A 27225-nucleotide genomic window follows, 5' to 3' on the forward strand; every position below is an offset into this window, starting at 1 on the left:
ATCTAACCCTAACCCGTCCGGGGACCAGGCCCGGCAGGGCAGTCGTTTTTCGGGAGACAGTCGTTTCCCCGGTGGGGCAGTCGGCGTTCGATAGAAATACATGGGCTAAAGTTTCGTCCAGTCCAGAGCGAAATTAGTTTCGTCCAGTCCAGAGAGAAATTGTTATGAAATTCGCTCTGTGTATAGCGATTCAATAGATTAAATACATTTCGTTTTTGCTGGAACTAAAAGTCGATACGGTTGTCCTCACTTAGCCTTTTGTGCTCTCTACAGTGAAATGTTACAGTCAGTCTCTGTCCTCCATCACTGTGCGACCTACAGCGCATCCACTAATTGACTGCACCTGTTATCTGTCTCACCTTCCCAAGACGATCCGTCTCCATTGATAGTCGGCCAGGTGAAAAGATGGGTAGCCTACAGCCTGCAGGCTCGCATTGATGACAGTCCAACACACGCCAGCTTCTCTAACAGCATATGACTGCAATTGTGGGGGATAAAGGAAGTGGTGGAATGCTGAGCTCACCCGGGTAAGAGAATACAAGGAAAACTGCAGGATAACGAACGGCTAAATTCATGGTTAAATAATAATCATCATCATCATATTATTATTATTATTATTATTATTATTTATATTGTTATTATTATTATTATTATTATTATTCATACTTTTATCAGCTCATCATCATTATTACCTATTGAAGACCCCAACTATAACGTCCTAGAGATGTGTTTTTTTGCAACCTTTTCCCATACAGTAGCCTATAGGCTAGTAAGCTACAGCGGTTAGCGCCTGTGTGGCGCGAGCAGCTGCTGCAATTAGCGACGCGCAGTTGCGAGCGGCAGAGGTGCGAGGCGGCATGGCATTCATGATCCACTGACAGGGAAATAACGGGGGGGAGCAAGGATATTCTAGGGGAGGTGCGAGTGGGTGGGAACTAATCATTCATGCAACTCATCCTTCTGTAGCCCACATCATACTTGTCTGCACTTTAGACAGGCTGGACTTGAATCAGGCTAACACAGGACTAATTTGAATTCCGCAGGATTCTTCTCTAAATTCTGTAGCCTAATTAGACACTCGACTCACCTCAAGGATCTCTATTTTCAGGATGGGGATTATTTGCGATTCACACTCTTCGTGAGACTGAAGTACAGTAAGAGGAGTTTCAATAAATTTACTGTATTTTTATTAATCGGTGCAGTGAGTTCCCCCAAAAAAGTTAATCTTAGAGGGCCGTTTAAATTGATGTTGGCTGCGCCTCGAATCCACTGCAAGTTGCAAGAAAGACATTGCATGCGCATGATTTCCCTTCACCTGCCGAATACGCCTGTGTGGTGATGTGCGTTATATCTTAGCCTATGAGGCACTGTAATTCATTAGGCCTAAACATAAACTAGGCTACTATTGAAAAGAATGACGAATGTACCTAAAAGGGGGAAATGCGTTAGCCTAATGTCCTCATTTTACATATCACTTGTCTAGATTAAGTGTTTATTTTCCACTGGAAAATGTAACTTCAATACGAGAATAAATTCCAACAGTAGCCTGCTTTAACTCATCTTGACATTTCCAGTTGGTCTTGAAGCCTGTGCACCTTATGTTGAAGAGAAGAAACGGTAGCCGTTCAAATAAGACGTTTTTTCTTTTCTTTTTTACCTAAAAGGTATTTCATAACACTGAACAACAATGTCTCAAACTCATCCTTCATCTCTTACTCTGTTCTTTTTTGTCTGACATAGACTCCTAAAACTCTCTACCCCTTCCCTCTCTCTTTCTCCCCCTCTCTCTCTCCCACTCTCTCCCCTTTGTCTGTTTATCCTCCACATTATTGTTCACTTGCCACACAGTCTTATTTGAGAAGTTTATCAAGCCTGACCATTGAGCTCATCCCTGTTTCCATGTCCTTCTTCTCAGCTCCCAGGTCTTCATTAATGAGAGGAAAGGAGACGTAGCCCCACCTCAACCGTGACTGTGTGCGAAGCCCCCCTCCCTCTCCAGAATGAGTGTGTGTGCCGGTGGCCCCTCATACCTGTGGCGGTGGCTGCTGAAGGTTCTGTTTGTCTTGGCCTCTCTGCTACAGAGAAGTAGCGCATGCCCCAAATCATGCGCGTGCTACGTTCCCAGCGAAGTTCACTGCACTTTCAGATACCTGACCGCAATACCAGGCCAGATCCAGCCGGCTGTGGAACGAATTAACCTAGGGTGAGGCGGATAGGTCTCCCCCCCCCCCCCCCCCCCCTTCTCTTCTCTCTCCCTTCGTCTCCAGGAGGAATGGAAAGAGTTTTCAACCCTTGTTGTCGTATACTCTATGGTTGTCAGTGTGCACACTGGTTAGAGTTGTGTTCTGATTATTTTAATTCCATCTCCAGGTATAACAGTATAACTGCACTAAAGGAGATGGATCTGTCTGGGCTGGAACACCTGGAACTGCTAATGCTTCACAGCAACACCATCCACAGAATTGAAGACGGGGCCTTTCAAGACCTCAAGTCCTTACAGGTACATGGACGGTCAAGCATCCTTTGGCAAAGATGAATCACCTGTTATTGTTAGGATGTGAGGTTTGAGGAGTCATGCCGGTTGTCAGAGAAAAGTCGCACCTATCAGGACATCAATTTATAAATGACACAGGCTTTGTTCCTAGTGATCATGTGATTATAGTCTATGTGCTTTTCTTTTCACAGACATTTGAAGGCCCTGAGGTTTAGAAGGGCTTTGGGGGGTGGAGGATTCATAAATAATATTGGACAGCATTTCTTTACCGCAGCTTTGATTTACCCTGGGTTGTACCTTTCACAACATCTGATATCTGGAAGCACTCCCAGATGAGTTAACCTACCCTCGCGTTAAGCCCTGCTGCTTTACAAGACCATAGTGGTTGTTAGTGCACACTTTGACTCTAACGCAACCCATTAATCTCACCTTTAACTCTATGCCCTCAGGTCCTGAAAATGAGCTATAACCAGGTGAAGGAGATCAACAAGGAGACGTTCAGAGGCCTGCAGAGCCTGGCCAGACTCCACATGGACCACAACCACATTGAGTTCATTAACCCTGAGGCCTTCTATGGTCTGACCGCCCTGCAGCTGGTGCACCTGGAGGGTAACCGGCTCCAGCAGCTCCATCCAGACACCTTTGTCACGCTGAGGCACAGCCAGGTGTTCAAGGTGTCCTCCGTCAGGAGCATCCACCTGTCCGACAACGCCCTCACCAGCCTGCCTGCAGACATCTTCTCCGGCTGCACCCAGCTGGAGAACGTCTTCCTCCACGGCAACCCCTGGGACTGTGGCTGCCACATGGACTGGTTTCCCATGTGGGCGCAGAGAAACACAGGTGGCACTGGGTTGGATCGCTCTACAGTCTTAGGGGGTTTCTGTAACTGCATGGTTATATCGGATACTGTACCCTTGATTTTACTTTCAGCCATTTGACCTTCACACTGCTACACAACACTTGCTATACACTAAGGGAATATTGGAAGTGGTTCATGCAATCCATGTAACACAATATGACTGAGGGGAATCATCCATTGAGTGAAATAATTAAGGTGTTTTATAACATGTAACAGGAATGCTGGTAGTTTTACTGTACATGAAACGGATCATAAGGTAATGGTAGGATTTAGACCAAGCACAGGACCCATCTGGTGGAAACCTACAGATACAGTATGTATCCCTCACACCACGAGGCAGAGAGGACCATTTTCCTGGGAACTAATGTTGCACGGGATGGAATCCAACGAGAAAAGAACGCTGCAGTGGAGACAGATAAATCTGAAAAACTGAAGACAGGTCTCTGCACAGTTGTTTTAGGGATAATCTCCCCCTCAGTCCCAGCAGGAGATGAAATGGTAGTGGCAAAATAAAGAGGAACCAACTTTATATTCATGATTCAGAAACTGAGTAGTCAAGTCAATTCAGTTTATCTCTTGTTCGATTTGATGTACACAATCACAGATAAGCAAAGTGCAACTTTTGCACAGATAAGAAAATGTATTGCAAATTCATTGCATTCATCCTTCAAGCAGGTACAATATGGTATTGGTTTTCAGATTAATACAGTGCATTTTTATGTTGTACAATATATTGGATCTCTCTCTCTGTCTGTCTCTCAGACACAATGTGAACTCAGTTATGGTTTCAATATTTCCCAGGTGTGCTAAAATGCAAGCGGGACAGGAAGTATGCCAGAGGCCAGTTCTGTCCAGTCTGTGAAAGCCCAGCCCACTCCCGAGGCATGATCCTGGCTCAGCTCCCTGGAGGTGCTTTCACCTGCTCCAAGCCTTGGATCCAGCCCCAGCTAAAGCAGAGGAACATCAGCCTGGAGGAGGGCGACTACACTCCTGTCTCCCCTCGGGACTTCATCGCCCCCATCGGCTCCCTGCAGATGAACCTGACCGACGAGTTTCACAACGACGCCAGCCTCACCTGCACCGTCCAAAGGCCTTCGGCCATGGAGGACCTGTCTCTCACATTGGTGGAGGAGGGGGAGAACAACGTCACCATGCTAACTGCTAGCATAGCCACGTCTCTGGTCTGTAACATAGACTATGAGCACATCCAGCAGCTGTGGCGTATACTGGCAACCTACAGCGATACAGCCATGCGGCTGGAGAGAGGCCTGATGGTGGCCAGGAGCCCTGAGATGGTCTACAGCTACATCCAGGTCAGGCCAGAGAAGGGACACGAGGACATCCACACTAACATTGAGGCTGAGATCAAGGCCACGCCTGGATGGTTGATGCAGGGAGAGATCAGCTTTCAGCTGGACCGCGCTACAACCACGTTCTCCACCCTGCATATTAAGTACCAGTCTGTTGTCAACCTTCGAGTGGAGAACAGGGCACCCAAGAAGGACCGGTACAGCTGGACCATGATCAAACGGGACAACCTGACCAAGACTGAGCACTCCGTCCTCACAGGTAGGTACTGAACGTGAACCAGTCTAGCATACTACCTCATCTGTACCAACACTAATAATGTTGGGAATGGTCTCTGTTTGACACTCCCCCAGTAGCAACTACATTATAATGACATTTGTCGATAAATCATTTATGAATCATTTACACATGTTTATAAATGATCTGTTAATGATTAGCTCATTATTATTAAATATTTTATAAATCATCTACCGATCATTTGTGAATGTTTAACTAGTATATTTACAAGTCATTTATGAATCATTTACACATGTTTATAAATGATCTGTTAATGATTAGTTCATTATTAACAAATGTTTTATAAATGCCTTATAACTGATCATTATTATAAAGTGTTACCCATTTGTCTTCCAGGTGGGGTTGCAGAGCTGATCTGCCAGACCCTGGGACTGCCCAAGCCCTCTGTGGAGTGGATCCTGGCAGATGGCACCAAGGTCCGGGCCCCTTACATCAGCGAGGACCACAAGATAGTCATCACAGCTGATGGGAGGCTCACTCTCCGGGGAGCAGACAGTTCCGACACCGGACTCTACCGCTGCATCGCCACCAACTACCTGGACGCAGACGTGCTCAGTTTCAGGATCATGGTGCTATCACCTGACGTGGAGGAGGCAGAGGTCAACGGTATCCAAGTCTCACGGCCCCTGGGCAAGAGCTTGATAATGGACTGTGGCTCCACAGGCAGCCCTGAGGCCTCGGTCCAGTGGATACTACCTGACAACACGGTGTTGGACAGGTCTTATGGGAACAGGAAGCTGTATAAGAATGGAACCCTGGGAATAGAGAAACTAACTAGCAGGGACAGAGGGTTTTATAGGTGCCTCGCGGCTAATTACCTGGGGGTGGACATGCTGGTTTCCCAGGTGACTGTCACAGGTCAGGGATCGGAGATGGGGATGGTGGCTGAGGGTGAGGGCTCAGGGGTGGAGGTGGAGGTTGACACCAATATGGAGGAGGAGGCTGGGGTTTCACTCAGTGAGATCCCCTCCTCAAGACTCAGTGACAGAACCAGCCAGGAGTCCAGGACCATCACCTCAGACCGGCCCTACCCCAGGCTCAGAGCTTCCCAGGGCCGAGGCTCCGGGGGCAGGCTGGAGGGCAGGAGGAGGGGCCCTGTCAGCAGCAGGCGGGTGTTTAGCAACAGGAGGGTCTTTGACAAAACCTCCAGGAAAGTTGACCCCCAGAAAATTGCAGAGTTGATGAAAAAGGCCCAAGGTGGAACCCCGAACAAGACTGAGAGTGAGAAAGACAGAGACGGATATGGGCTATCTGGAGATGGTGAGATAGGTTCAGGGGAAGGTCTGTCTGAGGATGGGCTAATTGTGTTCCCCAGCAGTGTCAAGGCAACTAAAGAAAACAATGACAGTACAGTTAGTGACACTGCAAGCACGCAACAATTCTACAGTCAGACTCAATCCGTGGCAACCACGGAGAACGATCAGAGTTATGCCATGGCAACAACACAAAACAGTCAAACCAGTATCATGGCGACCACAGGGAGTCCAGACGACCATCAGAATAGTTTAACAGTAACAACAGAAAACACAGACACACTGACAACTGAGTCACAAACTCGGTCAGATGCTACACCCATCAAGTCCACATTCACCTACAGCCCAGGGCACTTCAGGGAGAATCAAAATGATGCATTCACAACATACGAGACCATTTCAGACCACACAGTCAGCCCCAGCTCCATTGAGTCTAGTAAATCTGGAGAGACCAGTGAGTCCATTGCTCTGGAGAGAAGTACCAGCTGGCCTCTGAAGCGCCCTGTCACCCTGCGCCTTACCGTGACCAACACCACAGACGAGATGCAGCTCCTGTTCTCTGGAGAATCCCCTGAGGAGCCAGAGACCTCCACCGGAGTGGCCGTGACCTTCCTTACATACCCCAACGTCACCCCCATGATGGACGGACCGGGCCCTGTGACAGACCCCATAGTCCACACTTCCACTGACCCGGACAGCCAGACCACCTTCACGGCCGTGACTACCACCGAGAGGCAGCAGGATGAGATCACCTTCCACACCACCCAGAGGATCAAGTCCCACCGCCTGCCTGCGGGCTCCACGATCATCTCCCGTCAGCAGATACACATCATCCCCCCCAAGAAGGGAGGACGCGGTGGGGGCCGTCGGAGAACCATCCCTACCCGGAGGAGGATCATCAAGCCCAACAGGATCACAGACATTCAGTCCTTCCTGGACAAGCTTAAAAAGCCCTCGCTGAAGAAGCAAGGCAATGCCACAGTGCCTTACAGAGTGGAGCTGAGCACAGGTACAGTACAGTAGGCTCAACACTGGCACAAGTCAGGATAGTTTTGTTTATCACTGCTGAATGGCTGTGATAGCTACTTTGAGATATCATGTTGACAGGCTTATGTCAGGTTTGTTTTTATGTGTTGATTTAAAGCCATAGTCAGGGATTGGTGTAGTGATTTCATTATTTGAAATATCCTCATGACTTTTATCATTCTTTTTCAGACTGTGGTGAGTGTGTTGAGGATGGCAAGAGGAGGACAGGTGATCGGGGAGGCGTCGCACCAACAACCTCTCCTAATGTCCCAAGCTCTTCTCTACAGAGGATAGAGAGCCTTGTCACCACAACACTGGACACTCCCACTGTCACCCACAGATACTCCACCCCTTCCACCCCCCGGCCCCATCCTACCCCGTCCCAGTCCAGGGCGGAGGTGTCCGGTGGCTACATCACCTCTGCCGATGACCCAGAAGCAGACCCAACGTCAGACCCCTACATGAGCACAACAGTTCAGACCACATCCTCAACCAGCACCACAGCTGCCTCCAAGGTGGTCCGTGGTCGGATCCCTTGGGACAGGCTGTTTGGTGGCAAGGACAGGAAGAAGGAAATCCTGGACCGACTACGCAGGCCAGTCAAGCCATCTACCACCACAGAGAGTCCAACGACGGTCGCACCTACGACTGCATTGCCCATAGTTGAGTCTCTGTCCGAACCAGTGACCGAGTATCCATCGCAACCGGGTGAACAGGGAAAAAACACAGACGGTTCCTCGGACGAAGACTATGGAGATTCCTCCTCTGACTTTGAGCCCCAGGTCTCGACCACACCGAGGCCTAGCCCCAAACCAGAGACCACAACCCCCTCTTACTATTCCACGTCTACCACCACAGAGTCATCCCCAGAGACTCAGACCATCCCCTCCCCACCCACAGCCAAGCCTGCACCCAGAGAGGAGCCTGACGAGGCCTCCTCCTCCGGGTCTGAGCAGGGGGGGTCTGGAGGGTACCCCTCTCGCCGATTTGGAGGGAATCGGAGACCCAATGGAGGAGGATCAGACTGGCTGAGAAGAAGAGGCTTCAAGGGCAAGAGACCTTTCAGGAAACCCAAGACAACCACCAAAGCTTCTACCACCACAACAGAAGCGACTACTACCATGGAGATCACCACAGAGTCCACCATGGAGACCACTACAATGCCCCAGAGAACTGTGTCTGTGTCCAGGCCTTTGTACACGCCCTCCAGAGAGGCTGAGAGGTCAGCAGTGACTGTATCCACTTACCCGACCTATGAGGAGGAGACCACTACAGACCCCTACCTTGAGGACTGGAGGGACTACACTATGAGCAGACCCCAAACCACCTCAGCTACACCCTATCCAACCACCACATACCGGCCTTACACCACATCATGGCCTTATACTACATCCCGGACCAGAGTCCACAGCAACACCGTCACAGTGAGCTCCAATGACAGAAATGGCCGTCGCCCCACACAGAGGCCTGTGATCAGAAGACCCACCGGGTCTAGTAACAGATCCAGGGGAGGTCCAGAGGAGACTCTCACCTTTGACACCCTGACTGTTCTCACAGCCGAGCATGGCCACACCAACACACCAATCCCCGAGAAAGACAAGGACATAGACAACGCCATCTCGAAAGCTTACAACCTCATCACCGGATATGACACCACCACGCCTAACATTGTGGGTTTTGAGCCCTCCACAGAAGACACACCCAGCAAGCCCAGGATAGTGGGGGGCAATGCTGCCAGCTTCACAGTGCTGTCTAATTCTGATGCCTTCCTGCCCTGTGAGGCAGTGGGCAACCCTGAGCCTACTATCAGCTGGAGACGTTTCTCCTCAAGCACAGGTAGGCTATGCATGATATTCTGTCTAATCGTAGCCTCGTGAACTGTATTTGTTGATTTCTCTGTCTCTCTCTCTGTTTCTGTCTCTCTCTCCTTCTCCCACTCTTTCTCACTTTCTCTCCCTCCCTCCCCTCGCTCTTTTCAGGGAGCACAATAACCATCAAGGGAAGGATGGGCAAGTTTGAGGTGTTCAGGAACGGCACGTTGTCCATCCAGAATGCCAATATCAAAGATCGTGGCCAGTACCTGTGCCTGGCGGAAAACAAGCAGGGATCCGATAAGCTCCTGATCACCCTCTCTGTGGTGGCCTACCCCTCCCGCATCCTGGAGCCCAAGATGAGAGAGATCAAATCCCACTCAGGAAGGACGGTGGAGATGAAATGCAAGGCCGAGGGCCGGCCCACACCCCTGGTGTCCTGGATCCTGGCCAACCGTACCCAGGTCAGGGGGCATCACTCCGACCAGGGTAGGGTGTGGGTGACCCCAGAGGGCACCCTTGTCATCCAGCAGGTGACTGTTTATGACCGGGGCCACTACAAGTGTATAGCTAGTAACACAGCAGGTGCTGACACAGCCACAGTCAGACTTCAGGTGGTGGCAGCGCCTCCTGGAATCCTGGAGGAGAAACGGCTGCAGGTGAAGGCTCGTGTGGGCCAGAACCTATGGCTGCCCTGTACAGGCCAGGGCAACCCCCAGCCCACCGTCCACTGGGTGCTGTTTGACGGCTCTGTGATCCGACTCCATAGGCCCTCTGCAGACCCCAGGGTGTCATTGTTTGAGAACGGGACCCTCCACCTGGAAGATGTGGCCACTACGGACAGCGGAAAGTACGAGTGCATAGCTACCAGCTCCACGGGCTCGGAGCGCAGAGTGGTGACGCTGGCGGTGGAGAAAAGGGAGACGGCGCCTCAGATCGTGGAGACGTCCCAGCGCAAGACAGTGCTGTGGTACGGAGACCAGCTGAGACTCAACTGTTCAGCCATCGGAGACCCCGTACCCAAGATCATCTGGAGATTGCCCTCCAAAGCTTTGGTAGACCAGTTACACAGGTACAGAAGCACACAAACACAGTCACATGCTCACCAGACAGGCAAAAAACATGCGAAGAATCACAGTTATGAACTCAGGACAATGCAGTTGTCTTTTTATAGTGGTCTCTCCTCAGCTAGTTGAGTTTCCCTTCTTGAGAGAAAGGGAGCAATCACTGCTATTTCAGCACAGGCCTCACTTCGTGCAGTCTCCAATCATGCACTGAGCACCTACAGTAACTCCAATAATGCACTGAGCACCTAAAATCTGGAAGTGGAAAATGGATTGAAAGCAGAGAGACCTTTCAAATAAAACCATTCTTTGAATCGTAGGGTACTTCATCTTTTGGGCCAAGATTGAACACATCATGCAGAAAAATGCAACATTATTTATATAGTAGAACTATCCTGTTTTCATTATAAAGTTCTGATCTCAAGTTTCCATTTTCCCTCATTTCCAGTTTCCTGCATTGACCCTACAGGTGACGCCCCTGAGGTATAGAATTAAGGTGTCAGTGTTTTTATCTGAGCATTAGTCAAACCCCTGCACTTCAAATCAGAGGAGACAGAATGAGATACTGAGCTTCTTGAGCACATAGATTTAACACTAAATCAAGTCAGATTGGCTCCCAACGGAAATGGGTTAAAGAATCTATTAGAATAGAAACTGGTTCTTTAAAACTTCTGAACTTAAACTTGGAGGAACAATTTGAAGAAAAGGGTTGTTTTTTCAAGATTTGTGATACTTTCTTTTCAATCTTACAGTAACAGTGGATTTGGGTTTTGTGGTTTTGTGTGTTGCTATTTTTGTATTTAGATTATGATTATGGTTGCACAGTCTTATGACAAAAATATTTCTGTTAGGTTTTTTATTTGGCTACTTTATTTCAGTTCATACATTTAAATGTACATGCAACACATCCACAAATCATTCAGACAGCACATAAGATAGCGTTATCGGTGCTATTGCCTTAGATAAAAAAAAGTATGCATGTAAATGTGCACTGATCTGTCCATGGACAACAATAGTCAAGTAGACTTCAGATGAACTCATAGAATCTGATATCTTTAAAAGACATATCTTGTGGTGAAACTTAATACAGTTACCCCAGCCAGTCTCTCCATCTCCTCTCCATAACCAGTAGTCATGAAAAGGCCTCAACACTAGACAAGAGTACACACTGGGCCATTTGCCCTTATAACAAGGCTTACATAATATGCAGAGATGGCAGTTCTTCAAATCTTGAATGAGTCTAACTCAGCCCGAGATAGAAAGAGAGGAAGACGAGAGTACCACAGGAACCTTGGCATCCCAACCCTGAGCTTTATATTGCTCCTGACAATTAATTTGACATCCCGCACAGCAACTCTTCTGCATGCAACAGCTGATCAATGAGCGAAGGCCTGAGTAATACACTGGCAAATACAAAACTGGGCTTTAAGAAAACCACAATTGCTGACTCACTCCCCACTGGGCCCTTGGTGAAATAATTTTTCTCACACCTACAGTTTTCCATTAGGTGGGTTTATGTAAACAATCACAGTCAGTGTGAAGTTCTTTTTTTTCTTTTTCTCCTGTTCCTTGCCCTGTTTGAACCAATATGAAAGTCTCCTGGGCAACTGTTGCATGTTTTATTATTGAATGTTTTATTATTTTCTGCAACAGTAGGAACAAATCCTTATTGTGAGCCATTGCCAGCGGCCTTGATAAAGGCAGACACAAGTGAAATATGTTTCTGTTAATCTGTTTTTAGACTGGCTGGCCTAGTCACTGTGTGTTTTATGGAGACGAAAAGAAATTTAAAGCAGCAGCATATAAACTCCACAAGAGGAAAACTCATTACAGTTTACTGTACATGCGATGACATGATTTGCCGCTGACTCCACAGAATTTTAAATTAAAACAGCTAAAATTCCCCAGTCTAAGTTATACAGTACATATATGGCACATTTCCACAGAATATATATTATTAATGACAATCCAGAGAAATTATACCACATACTTTCTTGTTCCTCTTTTTCTCTCATCACTCCACTCTCGTCATGCTTTATTGTCGTTCATTATGCTTATACAAATATGCTTTCCTCCTCCTCCAGAATGGGCAGCAGGATCCAGGTCCTGGACAACGGGACGCTGGTCATCAACGCAGTTAGTGACAAGGACGCGGGGGACTACCTATGTGTGGCGCGTAGCAAGGTGGGGGACGACCTGCAGCTGATGAAGGTCACTGTTTCCATGAAGCCGGCCAAGATCGAGCCCAAAACGTACGGTAAGAAGCAAGTACCCTACGGGAATGACCTGAAGGTGGACTGTAAGGCGTCTGGAGCCCCCGAGCCGGAGATCTCCTGGGGTCTCCCAGACGGCACGCTGGTCAACAGTGCCCTGCAGTCAGACAGTAGTGGTGGAGGAGGGCGCTCCAAACGTTACATCCTGTTTGACAACGGGACACTCTACCTCAACCAGGTGTGTATGGAAACCACGTGAACCAGATGCAAACAGATGCACGCATTCCATTAAATCTTACATACAGTATTAGCTTTAAATGTCAAAACATATTCTCTTTTAACAGTACAAAAGCATAAGCAAAAGCGGTATTTGTCTCCTCCAATCTTCACAAGTTCATTGTCTTGTCTTCCTCCAGGTGGGAATGTCAGAGGAAGGAGATTACACTTGCTATGCAGAGAATCAGCTGGGGAAGGACGAAATGCACGTACACATCACCGTTGTCACGGCCGCCCCCCGGATACGAATGCCCAGCAGGACCTACGCCAAGGTGGTGCCCGGCGGAAACATCCGCTTCGACTGTGAGGCGGCGGGAGAGCCCAAGCCCAAGATCCTGTGGATGCTGCCCACCAACGACATGATCGCCGCCTCCAACGAGCGCTACCTGATGCACGTGAACGGCTCACTGGACATCAGGGACATGAAGCTGGTGGACGCCGGGGAGTACGTGTGTATGGCTCGCAACGCCGCGGGGGACGACAGAAAGGTCTACAAGCTGGACATCGACGGGAACCCGCCGGTGATCAATGGCTACTACCAGAACAGGACGGTGGTGAAGGACACCGCGGTCAAATACTCCAGGAAATTCATCGACTGCAAGGCCGAGGGAGACCCTCCGCCCGCAATCACCTGGATAATGCCGGACAACATTTTCCTGGCAGCGCCATACTTTGGCAGCAGGATCAGCGTCCACCGCAACGGCACCCTGGAGATCCGGAACGTCCGCCCGACGGACGCGGCCGAGTTCATCTGTGTGGCGAGGAACGACGGCGGGGAGGCGGTGATGGCGGTGCAGCTGGAGGTCACGAGCATGCTCAGGCGGCCCATCTTCAGGAACCCCTTCAACGAGCGCATCGTGACCCGCACAGGGAAGACGGCCGTCCTCAACTGCTCGGCGGACGGCTACCCCGCCCCTGAGATCGCCTGGCTGCTACCTAATGGGACGCGCTTCGCCGCTGCCAGCGCAGACAGCAGCTCCCGTCACCACCTGAGCAACGACGGGACCTTTGTCATCTACAACCCCAGTAAGGAGGATGCTGGGAGATACCGCTGCTCTGCCAAGAACTCCGTGGGGTACATCGAGAAGCTGGTCATCCTGGAGGTGGGCCAGAAGCCCTACATCCTCACGCGGCCCAGGGGCATCATACGCAGTGTGTCTGGGGAACCACTCTTCCTCCACTGCCTGACTGACGGGAGCCCCAGACCGAGCATCTACTGGACGGTCCCTGGGGGCCACAGCCTGGCCCAGCCCCAAGTCCTCGGGCGCTACCAGCTGATGGAGAACGGGACCCTGGTGGTCAGAGACACCACCCACCACGACCGGGGGAACTACATCTGCCGGGCGAGGAACGACGCCGGGGAGGCTGTTCTCACCGTCCCCGTCATCATCATTGCTTACCCTCCCCGCATCACCACGGGGCCTCCTCCCACTATGAGGGCAGTGGCAGGGATGCCCCTCCAGCTAAACTGTGTCGCCATCGGGATCCCCAAGCCGGAGATCACCTGGGAGCTGCCGGACCGCTCGGTGCTCTCCACGGCGGGCCAAGGCCGGCCAAGGGGCAGCGAGCTGCTGCACCCCCAGGGTACCCTCGTCATCCAGAGGCCCACAGCCTCAGACTCCGGCACCTACAAGTGCCTGGCCAAGAACCACCTTGGCACAGACTCAAGGGTCACGTACATGAGGGTGCTGTGAGGCACCACCCTCGTTGTGGGAGAGTATGGATAAGCCAGTATATAAACTATGAACAGACACGCAAGACCTGTTCCAGTGGTCTTTGTAGTGTCTCCTATAATGTAAAAAAAAAAAGAGACTTTTCCACTCATTGTGAGAATTGGAAAATGTGGAAATGTTTGACCACAGTACAGCGTATCTCATCTCTACTGACCGAGTGACAGAACTGAACTAATGAGAGGATGGGGAGGAAGAGAGGAGGATAAACAGAGAGACTGTACAGAAGAGGATCTGTTCTTTGCCAGGAAAACTGGGAATAATGAGGCATTATTCCTATTATAACATTGGAGTCAGAGGTCTGGAAACTAAGGAATGGTTCTCATTTGGACTGTTTTTGAAACATACACAGTAGTGGCTACAGCGTGAGTGTTTTGAACAGAAAGTGCTGCAAATACAGATAGTATTACAGCCCACGGTAAGAGAGAGAATACGAGAAAGAGGAAGTGACACAGAAAGAGAAACTCTCCCTGTGGGTTCCAGTTCCCTACAGACCCAGCCAAAAGGCTTACTGTATGTCTCATGACTGAGGGTTTTGTGACCGAACGGCAACGATGAAAGACAGACAGAAAGACTCATATTATGGGGTTCCCTTCTATCCATCAGATATTAAACCTTTCAAGACAGATCTCAACACAGTTTTAAACCATCAGAACATACATAAAATGTATAATATGGTTATTCATATAATTTTTACACTGGATCAGAATATAGCTTATTTCCACATCTCTATATTTGGTTTATTTTAAAGAGCAAGTTAATTTTTATCTAATTGCTTTGTTCATTTTCCCTTCTCATGGTGTGCTTACAGTATGCTGAACAGAATACAAGTGCATCCTCTGCCTTGGTGTGTATTACCACTGGCATGGGTGTCTAATAATCAAAGGCATAGTACATGAAACTAGTTCAGAGTGAATACATGTACACATTATTCCATTTATGTAAGAATATATTCATGCCTTTTGTAGCAAATACTTACATTATGGTAATGTATAGATGCATTTTGTGATACCCAGGATAGAAATTAAACCAACAGTGGAATGTCTTTTTTTGTCTTCCATTTTGTTGTTCTCCTGGCTTTAGAATGTCAATCTGGAGAGCTCCCAAGGCACGACTGAGGTCTAAGCGTTTTTTGAATTGCAGTCAAGAGCTAATGTTTGCTGTGGGGCCATTCTGGGGTAAAGGGGCCATTCTGGAGTGTGGGGGCCATACGAACCACTTCCCAAGCACCTGACTCCCGGGGGTGAACGGGCAGCATTTCTCAGGATTACTACGAGGTTGGGGGGGGCACTGGGAGTAGGTGCACCTAGGTTGGGGCCTCAGCGGGAAGTTGCTTCTATGTTGGAGGCTCTGGTATACTGTATGCTGCATGTTGGTGGCTCTGGGGCTAGCTAAGGATGAATTTTGTCCATTATGAGGCTGCCTTACATGTATTTGTGTTTATTTTGAGGTGGGCTGAGGCATTGGGGTCCATGGCATGTGCTAGATTTTTTTCTTAAATCTCAATTATGAGGCAGTATGGGACTCTGGAATATTCTCTGAGGTTGTTGGAGTCTCTGGGGTCTTTGTCCTCGAGCTGCTTTAGTGCTGTGCTGTTGTAGGTCATAAGGATCAACGCCTCTGTGCCCTGCCAAGGGACAAGGCTGACATGCTTCTGTTCAAGCGCGCAGTTTAAACTCTCCAGCTGTGAAAACAGCCCTGCTCCATCCAAATCTCCTCAGAGACGTTTGTTTGTAAGCGATAATACACTCTGATTTTACTGCTTCAGGTTCTTCGATTATCTGGTTATAGTGTTGCATACTAAGCGATAATACACTGATTTTACTGCTTCAGGTTATTCGATTATCTGGTTATAGTGTTGCATACTAGACACTTAACACACACACGTACACACATGCACAAAAACACATGCATATGCACACACAATGAAGCTTCCTCTTGTGTTCCTATTCTCCCTCCAAATTGAATAGAATCAATTGTGGCAAACTTGTATTTAATCTATGGCCACTCTACTCAATAAGGATTACTGAAACATGTCTGCAGCATAGACATTAAACATGTACGGGCATCAGAAACTATTTTGGTTAATGCAATCCTTAGGCAATGTGTCATTCTCTGACATTCTGAAGGACAAGCATGGAGTGAGCAGAACAACTGATTGCTTTATGATCAACAATAGAAATGTTCATGTCAAGATTTTGGCCTACCAAAAATGATTTATTACATTACCACGAAAATTGCTGTGTGAGTTTGTCAGTGGCTTGTTACTGTATATTCAGAAACATGCCAGTTAGATGTCTACTGCATGCCAGGATGAGAGTTAGATGAGACCACACACTCTCCTGTCTACAGCAGAATGTCTAGCTTCTGCTCAGCGTCCCCTCTGTCCAGCTCCGTCTCTCCTAACAGAGAAATGGGTCAAAACAATCATTTTAAAACGGGGGTCATTAAGATTGAATATTCCATTAGTTATAAGCCCTAACAACTGGAAACTATTTCAGTAATTTGCAGCAATTACAGTTTCCAGCTCCTGTTCACTTCAGGTTTACCTCAACTCTCAATGTCGTCACTGCAGCTGTAGTATGACCAGTCTTACCTCCACTATTAATGTCGTCACTACAGCTGTAAGTATGACCAGTCCTAACTCCACTCTAAAGGCCGATACTACAGTAGAATGATTAGTCTTATCTCCACTCTTAATGCCGTCACTACAGCTGAGTATGACCAGCATATCAAAACAGCCTGGACAGAAAACCTGCCGACCTGCTAGGAGCTTCTCATCTCATCAGCTGCTAGGGGATTGATCCTCTTCCCATCGCTCTCAGCAGGCCCCCTTCACCCCTCCTTCCTTCTCTGGGAACTCACCTTGCAGACGAATCAGAGAGCACCCGGTGGCCCCCTGCCAGGCCCTGGAGCATGGAGTCACCCGGTGGCCCCCTGCCAGGCCCTGGAGCATGGAGTCACCCGGTGGCCCCCTGCCAGGCCCTGGAGCATGGAGTCACCCGGTGGCCCCCTGCCAGGCCCTGGAGCATGGAGTCACCCGGTGGCCCCCTGCCAGGCCCTGGAGCATGGAGTCACCCGGTGGCCCCCTGCCAGGCCCTGGAGCATGGAGTCACCCGGTGGCCCCCTGCCAGGCCCTGGAGCATGGAGTCACCCGGTGGCCCCCTGCCAGGCCCTGGAGCATGGAGTCACCCGGTGGCCCCCTGCCAGGCCCTGGAGCATGGAGTCACCCGGTGGCCCCCTGCCAGGCCCTGGAGCATGGAGTCACCCGGTGGCCCCCTGCCAGGCCCTGGAGCATGGAGTCACCCGGTAGCCCCCTGCCAGGCCCTGGAGCATGGAGTTGGCCTGTAAATGTGTCACTGGCTCCTGTTAAACAGGGGATAATTACTTGACTACCGTTCTCTTAACAGCCCTGCTTTAGCAGCCCTTAACACAGCACATCACAGCTGAGCGCTGAAGTGTGGATGTTCTACTTCTTTAAACCTATGAATCTATTATACATTTGCGCTTGTTACCCACTGTAGACAAGAGCCAGTCCTGGCCAGTAAGGTATGTCCCAGACTAGGTTGGGGAATGAGGGAATTGTCTTCTATAAACTAAGGAATGTGGGACACTGATCTGTGCCACGGAGAAACTGCTTGCATATGTGAACGATGGAGACAATCAAATGCAATTAACTGGTGTGCCAAAGTGGCGCCCTAAACACATAACCTAACTTTATGTGGTAATTCATTGTGCAAGCACATTCATCATCTAAGGCAACGGCTACATATGATGCTGGAGCATTTGTATATTATTCCAGTTCTGGTTTGGGGGTTCATGTTGGAGGAGCAACTGTATAGTTTATCTTCCGTTGACTGGTGTATTTGTGGGAGAACTTAAACATGTGATTCCCCCATCTGTTCCCTTTCCCCGGAGTGTCATGGAGAGAAGGGTCTATGTCAAATAACCTCTGTTTTAAAAATGATTTTACAACAAACCTCTGAAAGGATGTGTGTGTGTGTGTGTGTGTGTGTGTGTGTGTGTGTGTGTGTGTGTGTGTGTGTGTGTGTGTGTGTGTGTGTGTGTGGGTGTTCACACATGCCTGTGAACCTTCTTAAACCCTGTAAGTACCAGCGAACCCTATAAAAGGTAAAGCTACAAAGCTACTTGAGAAACCGAAGCAACAGAACCATGCTGTGGGAATGAGTTGGATGGAAGACAGGTTTGCTTTTCCAGTTGATGAGCTCGATAAAAAAAAAAACACCACCCTGCCCTGTCACCTCTGAGCATGTGGAAAACCAGCCCTCCCAGTCTGTCCAGGATCAAACAGTCTGCCACTGGGCACCCTGTCACCATCATCCCGAAGCCCCCCGACAGGCTCTCCCCCAGCCCCCTACCAAGACCCCACTGGCCTCTGCATTACCCAAAGACCCCCACTGCTCTTCCCCCTTTTTCCGCTATCTGACGCAGCCTCCCGCTGGAGCGTCCGCCTCCAGAGTGGGCCACAGCCAGACCCCTGGTCCCGGGGACGGCACACCAAAGGCTGGCTATAAGGGGCCTCTCTCCACAGCGGCCCTCCTGTGTGATCCCACTGCTGTTTATTTTTCTATTCTGGTCCCTAGCTGAAGCCCCTGGATGGTGTGTGATGGATGAGTTGAACCCTGGGCAACCTCTCATCATCCCGACCTGAGCACTGACCCGATGACATCATCCCGACCTAACCTCTGACCCCAGTACATCCCCTCTATATCTGGTGAGACTGGTCATTTACTGTCCTCAACCTCTTATCTACGGTATGGTGTACTATACTTTTCTGATACTGATATCATACAGTAACTGAGGATGAATCATTTAACAGTGGGTGAAAAGCATATGGTTTCTGTTGTTCTTCATGGGGAATGTTATTGCTCATTATCGCCACAGAACCAAGGACCGGTTTGTTTTGTGACTCTGGGAGCTCCTGCCGTGAGCACAGATCCCATGTCAGACCACCCTCTCATGTCCTTCTCATTGTCACTTCACTCCCATCAGCTTGACTCCTTTGAAACTCTGTCAATTTCTACAAAATAGAATGTGTAATATCCGGCCTCGGCTCGGCCAAAGACCAGGGGTTTGTTATGGCAGCCAGTCTGTCAAGCTGATTAATCACTCAGACCTCATTCAGGGGGTTTATTTATTGTTTGTTTATTTATTTAAAATAGGGACAGCACATATTAATATATATTAAAATAAATACATACATAAGTGTAAATATGCCAGATATAGCCAACAGGCGAATTTTCATCTGTAGTCCCTTGTCACGTTGATGGCAGAATTTAAAAAAAATCACAATACATTATTCACAATACACAATTACAAACACACAGTACATAAAACATAGCAGAGTAGTCCACCTGACCTAAAACTTACTCCATACAGTAACAAACACATAACCCCCCCCCCCCCCCCCACTGCTGGTTCTCCAGGAGCCATTTCTTAATACTACATTTAAATGAGTAGAAGGTTGAGGACTCTCTAATTGATTGTGGCACTGAATTCCCCTGATGGGTGCTTTGAAGGAGAAAACAGCCTGGACAAATGCACTGGTTCTGAATTGGACCGTGCAGTCACCCCTAGCTACTCCTCTAGTAACCCTGGTTCTGAATGGGAACGTGCAGTCACCCCTAGCTACTCCTCTAGTAACCCTGGTTCTGAATGGGACCGTGCAGTCACCCCTAGCTGCTCCTCTAGTAACCCTGGTTCTGAATGGGACCGTGCAGTCACCCCTAGCTGCTCCTCTAGTAACCCTGGTTCTGAATGGGACCGTGCAGTCACCCCTAGCTGCTCCTCTAGTAACCCTGGTTCTGAATGGGACCGTGCAGTCACCCCTAGCTGCTCCTCTAGTAACCCTGGTTCTGAATGGGACCGTGCAGTCACTCCTAGCTGCTCCTCTAGTAACCCTGGTTCTGAATGGGACAGGGCAGTCACCCCTAGCTGCTCCTCTAGTAACCCTGGTTCTGAATGGGACCGTGCAGTCACTCCTAGCTGCTCCTCTAGTAACCCTGGTTCTGAATGGGACAGGGCAGTCACCCCTAGCTGCTCCTCTAGTAACCCTGGTTCTGAATGGGACCGTGCAGTCACCCCTAGCTACTCCTCTAGTAACCCTGGTTCTGAATGGGACCGTGCAGTCACCCCTAGCTACTCCTCTAGTAACCCTGGTTCTGAATGGGACCGTGCAGTCACCCCTAGCTACTCCTCTAGTAACCCTGGTTCTGAATGGGAACGTGCAGTCACCCCTAGCTGCTCCTCTAGTAACCCTGGTTCTGAATGGGACCGTGCAGTCACCCCTAGCTGCTCCTCTAGTAACCCTGGTTCTAAATGGGAACGTGCAGTCACCCCTAGCTGCTCCTCTAGTAACCCTGGTTCTGAATGGGACCGTGCAGTCACCCCTAGCTGCTCCTCTAGTAACCCTGGTTCTGAATGGGACCGTGCAGTCACCCCTAGCTGCTCCTCTAGTAACCCTGGTTCTGAATGGGACCGTGCAGTCACTCCTAGCTGCTCCTCTAGTAACCCTGGTTCTGAATGGGACAGGGCAGTCACCCCTAGCTGCTCCTCTAGTAACCCTGGTTCTGAATGGGACCGTGCAGTCACCCCTAGCTACTCCTCTAGTAACCCTGGTTCTGAATGGGACCGTGCAGTCACCCCTAGCTACTCCTCTAGTAACCCTGGTTCTGAATGGGACAGGGCAGTCACCCCTAGCTACTCCTCTAGTAACCCTGGTTCTGAATGGGACCGTGCAGTCACCCCTAGCTACTCCTCTAGTAACCCTGGTTCTGAATGGGACCGTGCAGTCACCCCTAGCTGCTCCTCTAGTAACCCTGGTTCTAAATGGGACCGTGCAGTCACCCCTAGCTTCACCTCTAGTAACCCTGGTTCTAAATGGGACCGTGCAGTCACCCCTAGCTGCTCCTCTAGTAACCCTGGTTCTGAATGGGACCGTGCAGTCACCCCTAGCTGCTCCTCTAGTAACCCTGGTTCTGAATGGGACCGTGCAGTCACCCCTAGCTGCTCCTCTAGTAACCCTGGTTGAAGCATTTGAGTTGGATGAAACCAGATAGAGGAACAGGAGCTGACCCGTGCATGATTTTAAAAACCAAGCAGATTTTTGTATTTAATAAGGTTTTTCCAACTAAACAGATTATACTTAGACACACGGCTCCCCATGTAACCCAATCACTCTACCTACGCACAGGGACACCTAGAGTCGCTTAGCCATGCAGGCTGATGCAGATACTGTACCTGAGCCAGGGCTGGGCAGTGAGTGGGGGGTATTTCTCACTTAGAGCTAAGTGAGAATTCAAGGTGGGGGAGTGTCTAACAGAGTGGATAGTGGATGGAGACCAACAAGACATATTTCTGATCTGTGGCAGGAATTCCTCACCACACGATATCCAACTTTTTTTTTTCAAACTCTAGAACGTTCCGAAAACTCTGTCTGAACATGGAAAATTGGAGCCCAGGAGAAGTTGACGAGATGTTGGCCAAAGTCAGTGTTGGTTATTACTCCACTGCTGCCATGGACATGTGGGATAAAATATGTTATTTCTTGAAAGCTATGAACATCACAAACAGTGAAATTCAATACAGGAAAAAGGCACAGTAGACCATACTTATAGTTTGGGCTATATTCCAGCACGGGCTTTTGGGTGTAAAACCATATCCTGTATTCAAACACACACACACACACACACACACACACTTGTTCGTGGATCAGTGTCTCTATGAATCTGCAGTGATGTTGGAATTTCACGTTGACGTTCTAGAATCCACACCTCCACCTTCCAGACACAAGGGAGAGATTCATCTTTCCGCAGCCTGACCCAAGCTCCTCATTCCTGGGTTGGGGATCCCCAGATAAGTGCCTCTCAGGTCCTCTGTGGGAACTGGGGAATGACACCAAAGATACACTGTATTTCAAGATTAACTGGTCAAACTCACTTTATCTAAAGAGAACCATACAGTGCAAACCAGGCAACCTTCAGGTATAATTGGGCCACATTTCTCAGTAAGCAAATACAGCTCTGATGGGTCTTAATTGTGGAAACACCTTAAGGGAACTAAATCCAGTCCTTGAGTATGTGTTTTAATGGGACCATATCTCCTAGTCTTTTGCCCTGGGGTACAGGAAGCACTTTCATAGACTTTCTCTGATCTGATTGGTTCCAGATGTGCCACAGGGTCCTGTGATAACAACCAGGTGGTTTGATGGAGCCAATCGCAGCCCCTCTCCTGTGGTGTCCTTGTCCCCAGTCACCCCCTCTTCCTGATTAGACACATCAAAGCATCAAAGCAGCTTATGGATATTGAGCCCCAAGGGGAGCACGTGTTCACACACCCCTGATTATGCACATCAACAACGTGGCACTACTGCTTCACTTGAGAGAGGCTGATGTTCTCTGACAGCTGTGCGTTTCCCACTGGCTTCTACTAGCAGCCTAGAGGTGATTGGAGACTTGGATCAGGTTCCCCAAGGCCATATGGACAAACACCAGAGGCACGTGAAGTGGTTCTGAGGGGCAGAGTGATCAATGAAGTAGTACTGTCAGACAATGAAGTACTTCAGTACTGTGGGAAAAACAAGAGGTCTATCAATAAGCGCGGTGATGACGGAGCGGACTGAGGCTACTCTCGGGGGGCGGGCTTTTCAACAGCAAAGGGGTGTGATTATTCTTTGATCTTGACGCCTGGACAGATGAACCGGATCAGAATCACCGAGGCGTCCATCAGAAGCGACGGCACAGCGAGCAGTCGAGAGACTCCGTCGTCCCAGAGAATCTCTCCGGTGCGGCAGATGTCACCGCAAGAGATCAATGTCAACGCTTCGGCCCTGACCCTTCACCACACATTCCACCATACCATACGGCCTGGGGAACAATTTCACGCTGTCATACAGTACATACCGTCTCCTCTGCCCCCCTGGGAAGCAGACCGGGGCTAATGGTTTTTTCTTCTTTTAGAGCCTGCCGTTTCCATGTTCTGTGAAGGGATATCTCATTGTTTCCAGTGCGATGATGAAGCCCTGGCCTCAGGGGCCGGTGAGGTGGAGAAGCATTCCAGAACTATGATGGAGAGAGATGAGAGATCACAGAGGAACTCATAGTTTGAGAACTGAACCTCTGTAGATTTTGGTGCAGAGGATTGGACAGGTCTTATTAATGGGAATTAAAATCTGCTGTCACTCCAATGACCTGCCACTATGTTTAACAGCAAAGAAAAACCTCTAACTTGAAATTTGACTGTTCCTTGTGACCCCAATATTAGAAAAAGTAAAACATTGCCTTTGTTATGCCCACCTCCAAGGTTTGAGGCCTCCTCCTACACACTCCTACGCACGAACGCCATGGTCGAACCAAGTGACCGCTGTCAAGAGAGGGGTGTCCTTGGACTCGTCTGGGGCCACAGAATCAAACGAGCCTACCCATGAGAGGATTGCACCCGTTTCGGCTGAGTTATAGGCATGGACTCAGCCACACCCCCATTGAATTACTACATTCATTTGGGACTGCTGCCATTCATTCTCTATGGGGGGACTATGGAGACCCCTGGTTCAGCCTCCAAGAGGAGGGAGGGCTAGAGATACGGGGTGCGGAGGCCCCCACGCTGTCCCCTTCCTGTTTTTCTAACGTTTTTGTTTTGAAATATTATCTTATTTTATATTCTTATTTATTTTGTGTTGTAATAAAAACGAGTGCTGTCCACTGATCAAATCAGAACCGAAACTTTTTTATTGCCACGTAAGTTTTCACATATGAGGAATTTGCTTTGGTCTGTTGGTGCATAACAATACACAAAGTGCAAGATACAATAACAAACTGGTAAATACAATTCGATATAATTTACAATATTGTACAAAATACACTGTCAGTGTTTGTCTCATGCCTTGTTGATGAGGCCAGTTGCAGTCGAGAAGAAACTGTTTTTGAGCCATGAGGTTTTGTCCTGATGGACTGCAGCCTCCTGCCAGAGGGCAGTGGTTCAAAGAGATTGTGTCCCGGGTGGGAGGGGTCGGCTAGAATCTTTCATTAAATGCAATCTTTCTGTGCTGTGAAGAGAGAGAACCCAGATATTCACAAAGTTTGTGATGAATGACAGGTTATTTCTTCATGTAAAATTGATATGGGCCTTAAAATTAAATTAAGCTGCTTTATTTCAGGGTTTTAGTAAAGGCAGGTCATTTTTACCCTTAGGACAAGGGGGGTATACAGAATGTTGGGACGGGATGTGGGATGAGAGGTCAAGGTCTATAATATTAATAACAAGTCCATGTGTTAGTCTGATTATGTCTATAGGCCTGTGTATTTGAATCATGAAATGTTTTAACCACATTTAAGGGAGTGTGTTTTTACTTTTCTTTGTATGTATGGACATGGGACCTGTATTAAGAATTAGATTTCTTTTCATTCAGTACTGTAGAGCACTACATATAAACAGTCCATGTCTGTCAAACATATTAGGAGCCAGAAATGAAACAAGTCTGTATTGATATCATGGAGCATTTCAAGTACACCTTTTGCCAAAGAGACATTTGAATACTGCTCTGTGCCAGAGGGCAGAAAATACAAAGGCAATAGTAGACATTTTACAAGGGTTCACACATCTTGTTTTTATTTCAAGGCTCAGCCTTACATTCAATGAGAGCAATGACTGTCACATACGATTGCCAAGGGTATGTCCTGTGAAATGTATCTATTTGGACAAGAGTCAAGACATACTTCATTGAATACTGTGTGTAACGTCAGAATATATTGATGATAGTCCCTCACTCAAACAACAGCTCAAGTGTAGCAATCATATTCCCCGCTATAATAATGTTAGGCTAGGTTCCATAAACATTGACATAAAGGCCCTGATCACAGCCAAAGTCATCTTGCTTTTACAAGCCTGTATAAGGGCACACGCCACACTGACCCAGAACACTATGAAGTTGTGAGACGGCTCACGGTCAGGCCCCGAGCGCACCATGAAACAGACATTGAAACTGTCCAGGAGACCATTGCCTTCAGCAATCTTCCATGAATCACATGGGTTCATATTTTAAAATGCACTTCATATTTGCTGTGTGACAGTGGGACTGCTACTGTATGTATTCTACCACAGCCAGCCTGTGAGATCCGTGCTATATTGGATAAAACAAAATCAACATGTCAGTATAGTCTACATGTTCATCCGATTACTAGAACAGAATAAATGTAACAGCGTGTAACGGTTCATGTTGAAAACAGAGAACCAAGAATGGTGCAGTGGCTCTCATCTATGTCATGGTCCTAACCAACCAGCAGGTGGCACCACAGTGGCCTATGTCCTTACATCACATCATCTAGGGAAGAGATAATGAGGAGTGCCTCTTAGTATATGTTAGTTGACAGCAGAATAATCAGACTTTACTATAACAAGTATTTACTATAGCAAGTCAGAGAAGCAGCTATGAATAGACATTGTCAGTCTGACATTGTGAAGGGGTTAGCACTGTAATGGAATTTGCAGCAGGCCTTGTAAACAGCCTCACAGGCATGTTTCACACCCCAGTCGCTCACCAGTGATTATCATGACATCACTGGTCCGGGACCACCTGCTCTCTCCTGTCTGTCCCACGGTGATGACCTCAGAACCAGGCAACAGTTAAAAAACCCTGGTGACTTCACAGGGAAAAAATAAGATCATAATGGTTCTGGGGTCTTCGGTTGCTACCGGAGTTATAGTGTTAGCCTCTGGTTGCTACTATCACATCACTCAACGACAAATCTCTTTGTCATCACATCATAATAGCTTAAACAGAGAGGGAAACAGTCTGGGCTCCTCTTACCTTCACTAAGCTCCTTGAACTAACATCCTGTATTTCTAGTAATTCTCTGGATGGTCCAGTAGACTTACACTCACAGACAGAAAGCTCAAGGTTAGGCCTTTGAGCGTCTGTCATTCTTTCTCAGCTAGTATGTGACTCTGGCCTTGTGTGCGTGTGTAGTGTTCACTCCCTCTGTGTGTTTTGATAGGGGCCATCTGTGTCCCAGTCTGCCGTGGCACAGTTAGCGGTTAGCGGCTAATGGTGCTCCATGCCCCCCTGGCCCTGCTGCTCTGTGTGTGTGTGTGTGTGTGTGTGTGTGTGTGTGTGTGTGTATGCCTCTGCTGTGCACACAGAGAGAACCTGTCAAATATGCCCGGCATCCCAAACCGCCTCTCAAAAGGCCACTGTTGTCTCTCTTTCTCAGATGCATCACTTTGACTTAATCCCGCCGTATCGTTCAAACTGTGTCTAGCTCCAGCTGGAGTCTGAAGGATTATCAGACCTGGGAGAAGAATTTGAAAGGAGAATGTCATCGGTGTCATTCATGACTCTGGTTTGACAGGTGTCTGGCAAACGCACAACACCTGGCAAACGCACAAGTGAAGTTGATACGTTTTGGGCAGTGTGTGTGTATGTATGTGTGTGTGTGTGTGTGTGTGTGTGTGTGTGTGGCACGCCCACCCCCCCCCCCCCCCACACACACACACACACCAAGGGGCAGAAGTTATCACCATCAATTCCAGCAGACAGCCAAGAAGTTAAGTGTGTGTGTGCGCGCGATCTGTGTGTGTGCATGTGTGTGTGTGCGCGCGATCTGTGTGTGTGTCTGTGTGTGTATGTGTGAAATCTCTGTGTGTATTCCCAGCCAAAATACAAAGCAGCTCAACATATGCAACCCCTTATGAGTCATGATTTATTAGTAATCAATGCTTCAGCCCAGTTGAATCCTCCTGATAATCCAAACAGACGCCAGAAGCCATCTGTGCAGAACTGGGTCGTCTGACTCAAGCAGAGCCAGACTCCACGCAAAACAGGTGATCAATCAATGAGCTTGTGGAGACCGTCTTTTTACAGCATTGCTCTGAAACCAG

General features: G+C 48.6%; 1 protein-coding gene across 1 annotated transcript; it reads left to right on the top strand.

The window, feature by feature from the left end:
- Window positions 1-1994: 1994 nt before the first annotated feature.
- igsf10 (immunoglobulin superfamily, member 10) lies at window positions 1995-14295 on the top strand (the record flags this gene model as incomplete). Its single annotated transcript, XM_084444082.1, has 9 exons — window positions 1995-2203; window positions 2371-2500; window positions 2944-3334; window positions 4155-4922; window positions 5295-7220; window positions 7427-9073; window positions 9217-10120; window positions 12197-12563; window positions 12742-14295. The coding sequence occupies exons 1-9, from the start codon at window positions 2001-2003 to the stop codon at window positions 14293-14295; spliced, it is 7890 nt and encodes a 2629-aa protein (XP_084300208.1). The 5' UTR covers window positions 1995-2000.
- Between the last annotated feature and the right edge of the window lie 12930 nt (window positions 14296-27225).

This window comes from Borostomias antarcticus, assembly GCF_949987555.1.
Source record: "Borostomias antarcticus genome assembly, chromosome: 1".
Taxonomy (NCBI): domain Eukaryota; kingdom Metazoa; phylum Chordata; class Actinopteri; order Stomiiformes; family Stomiidae; genus Borostomias; species Borostomias antarcticus.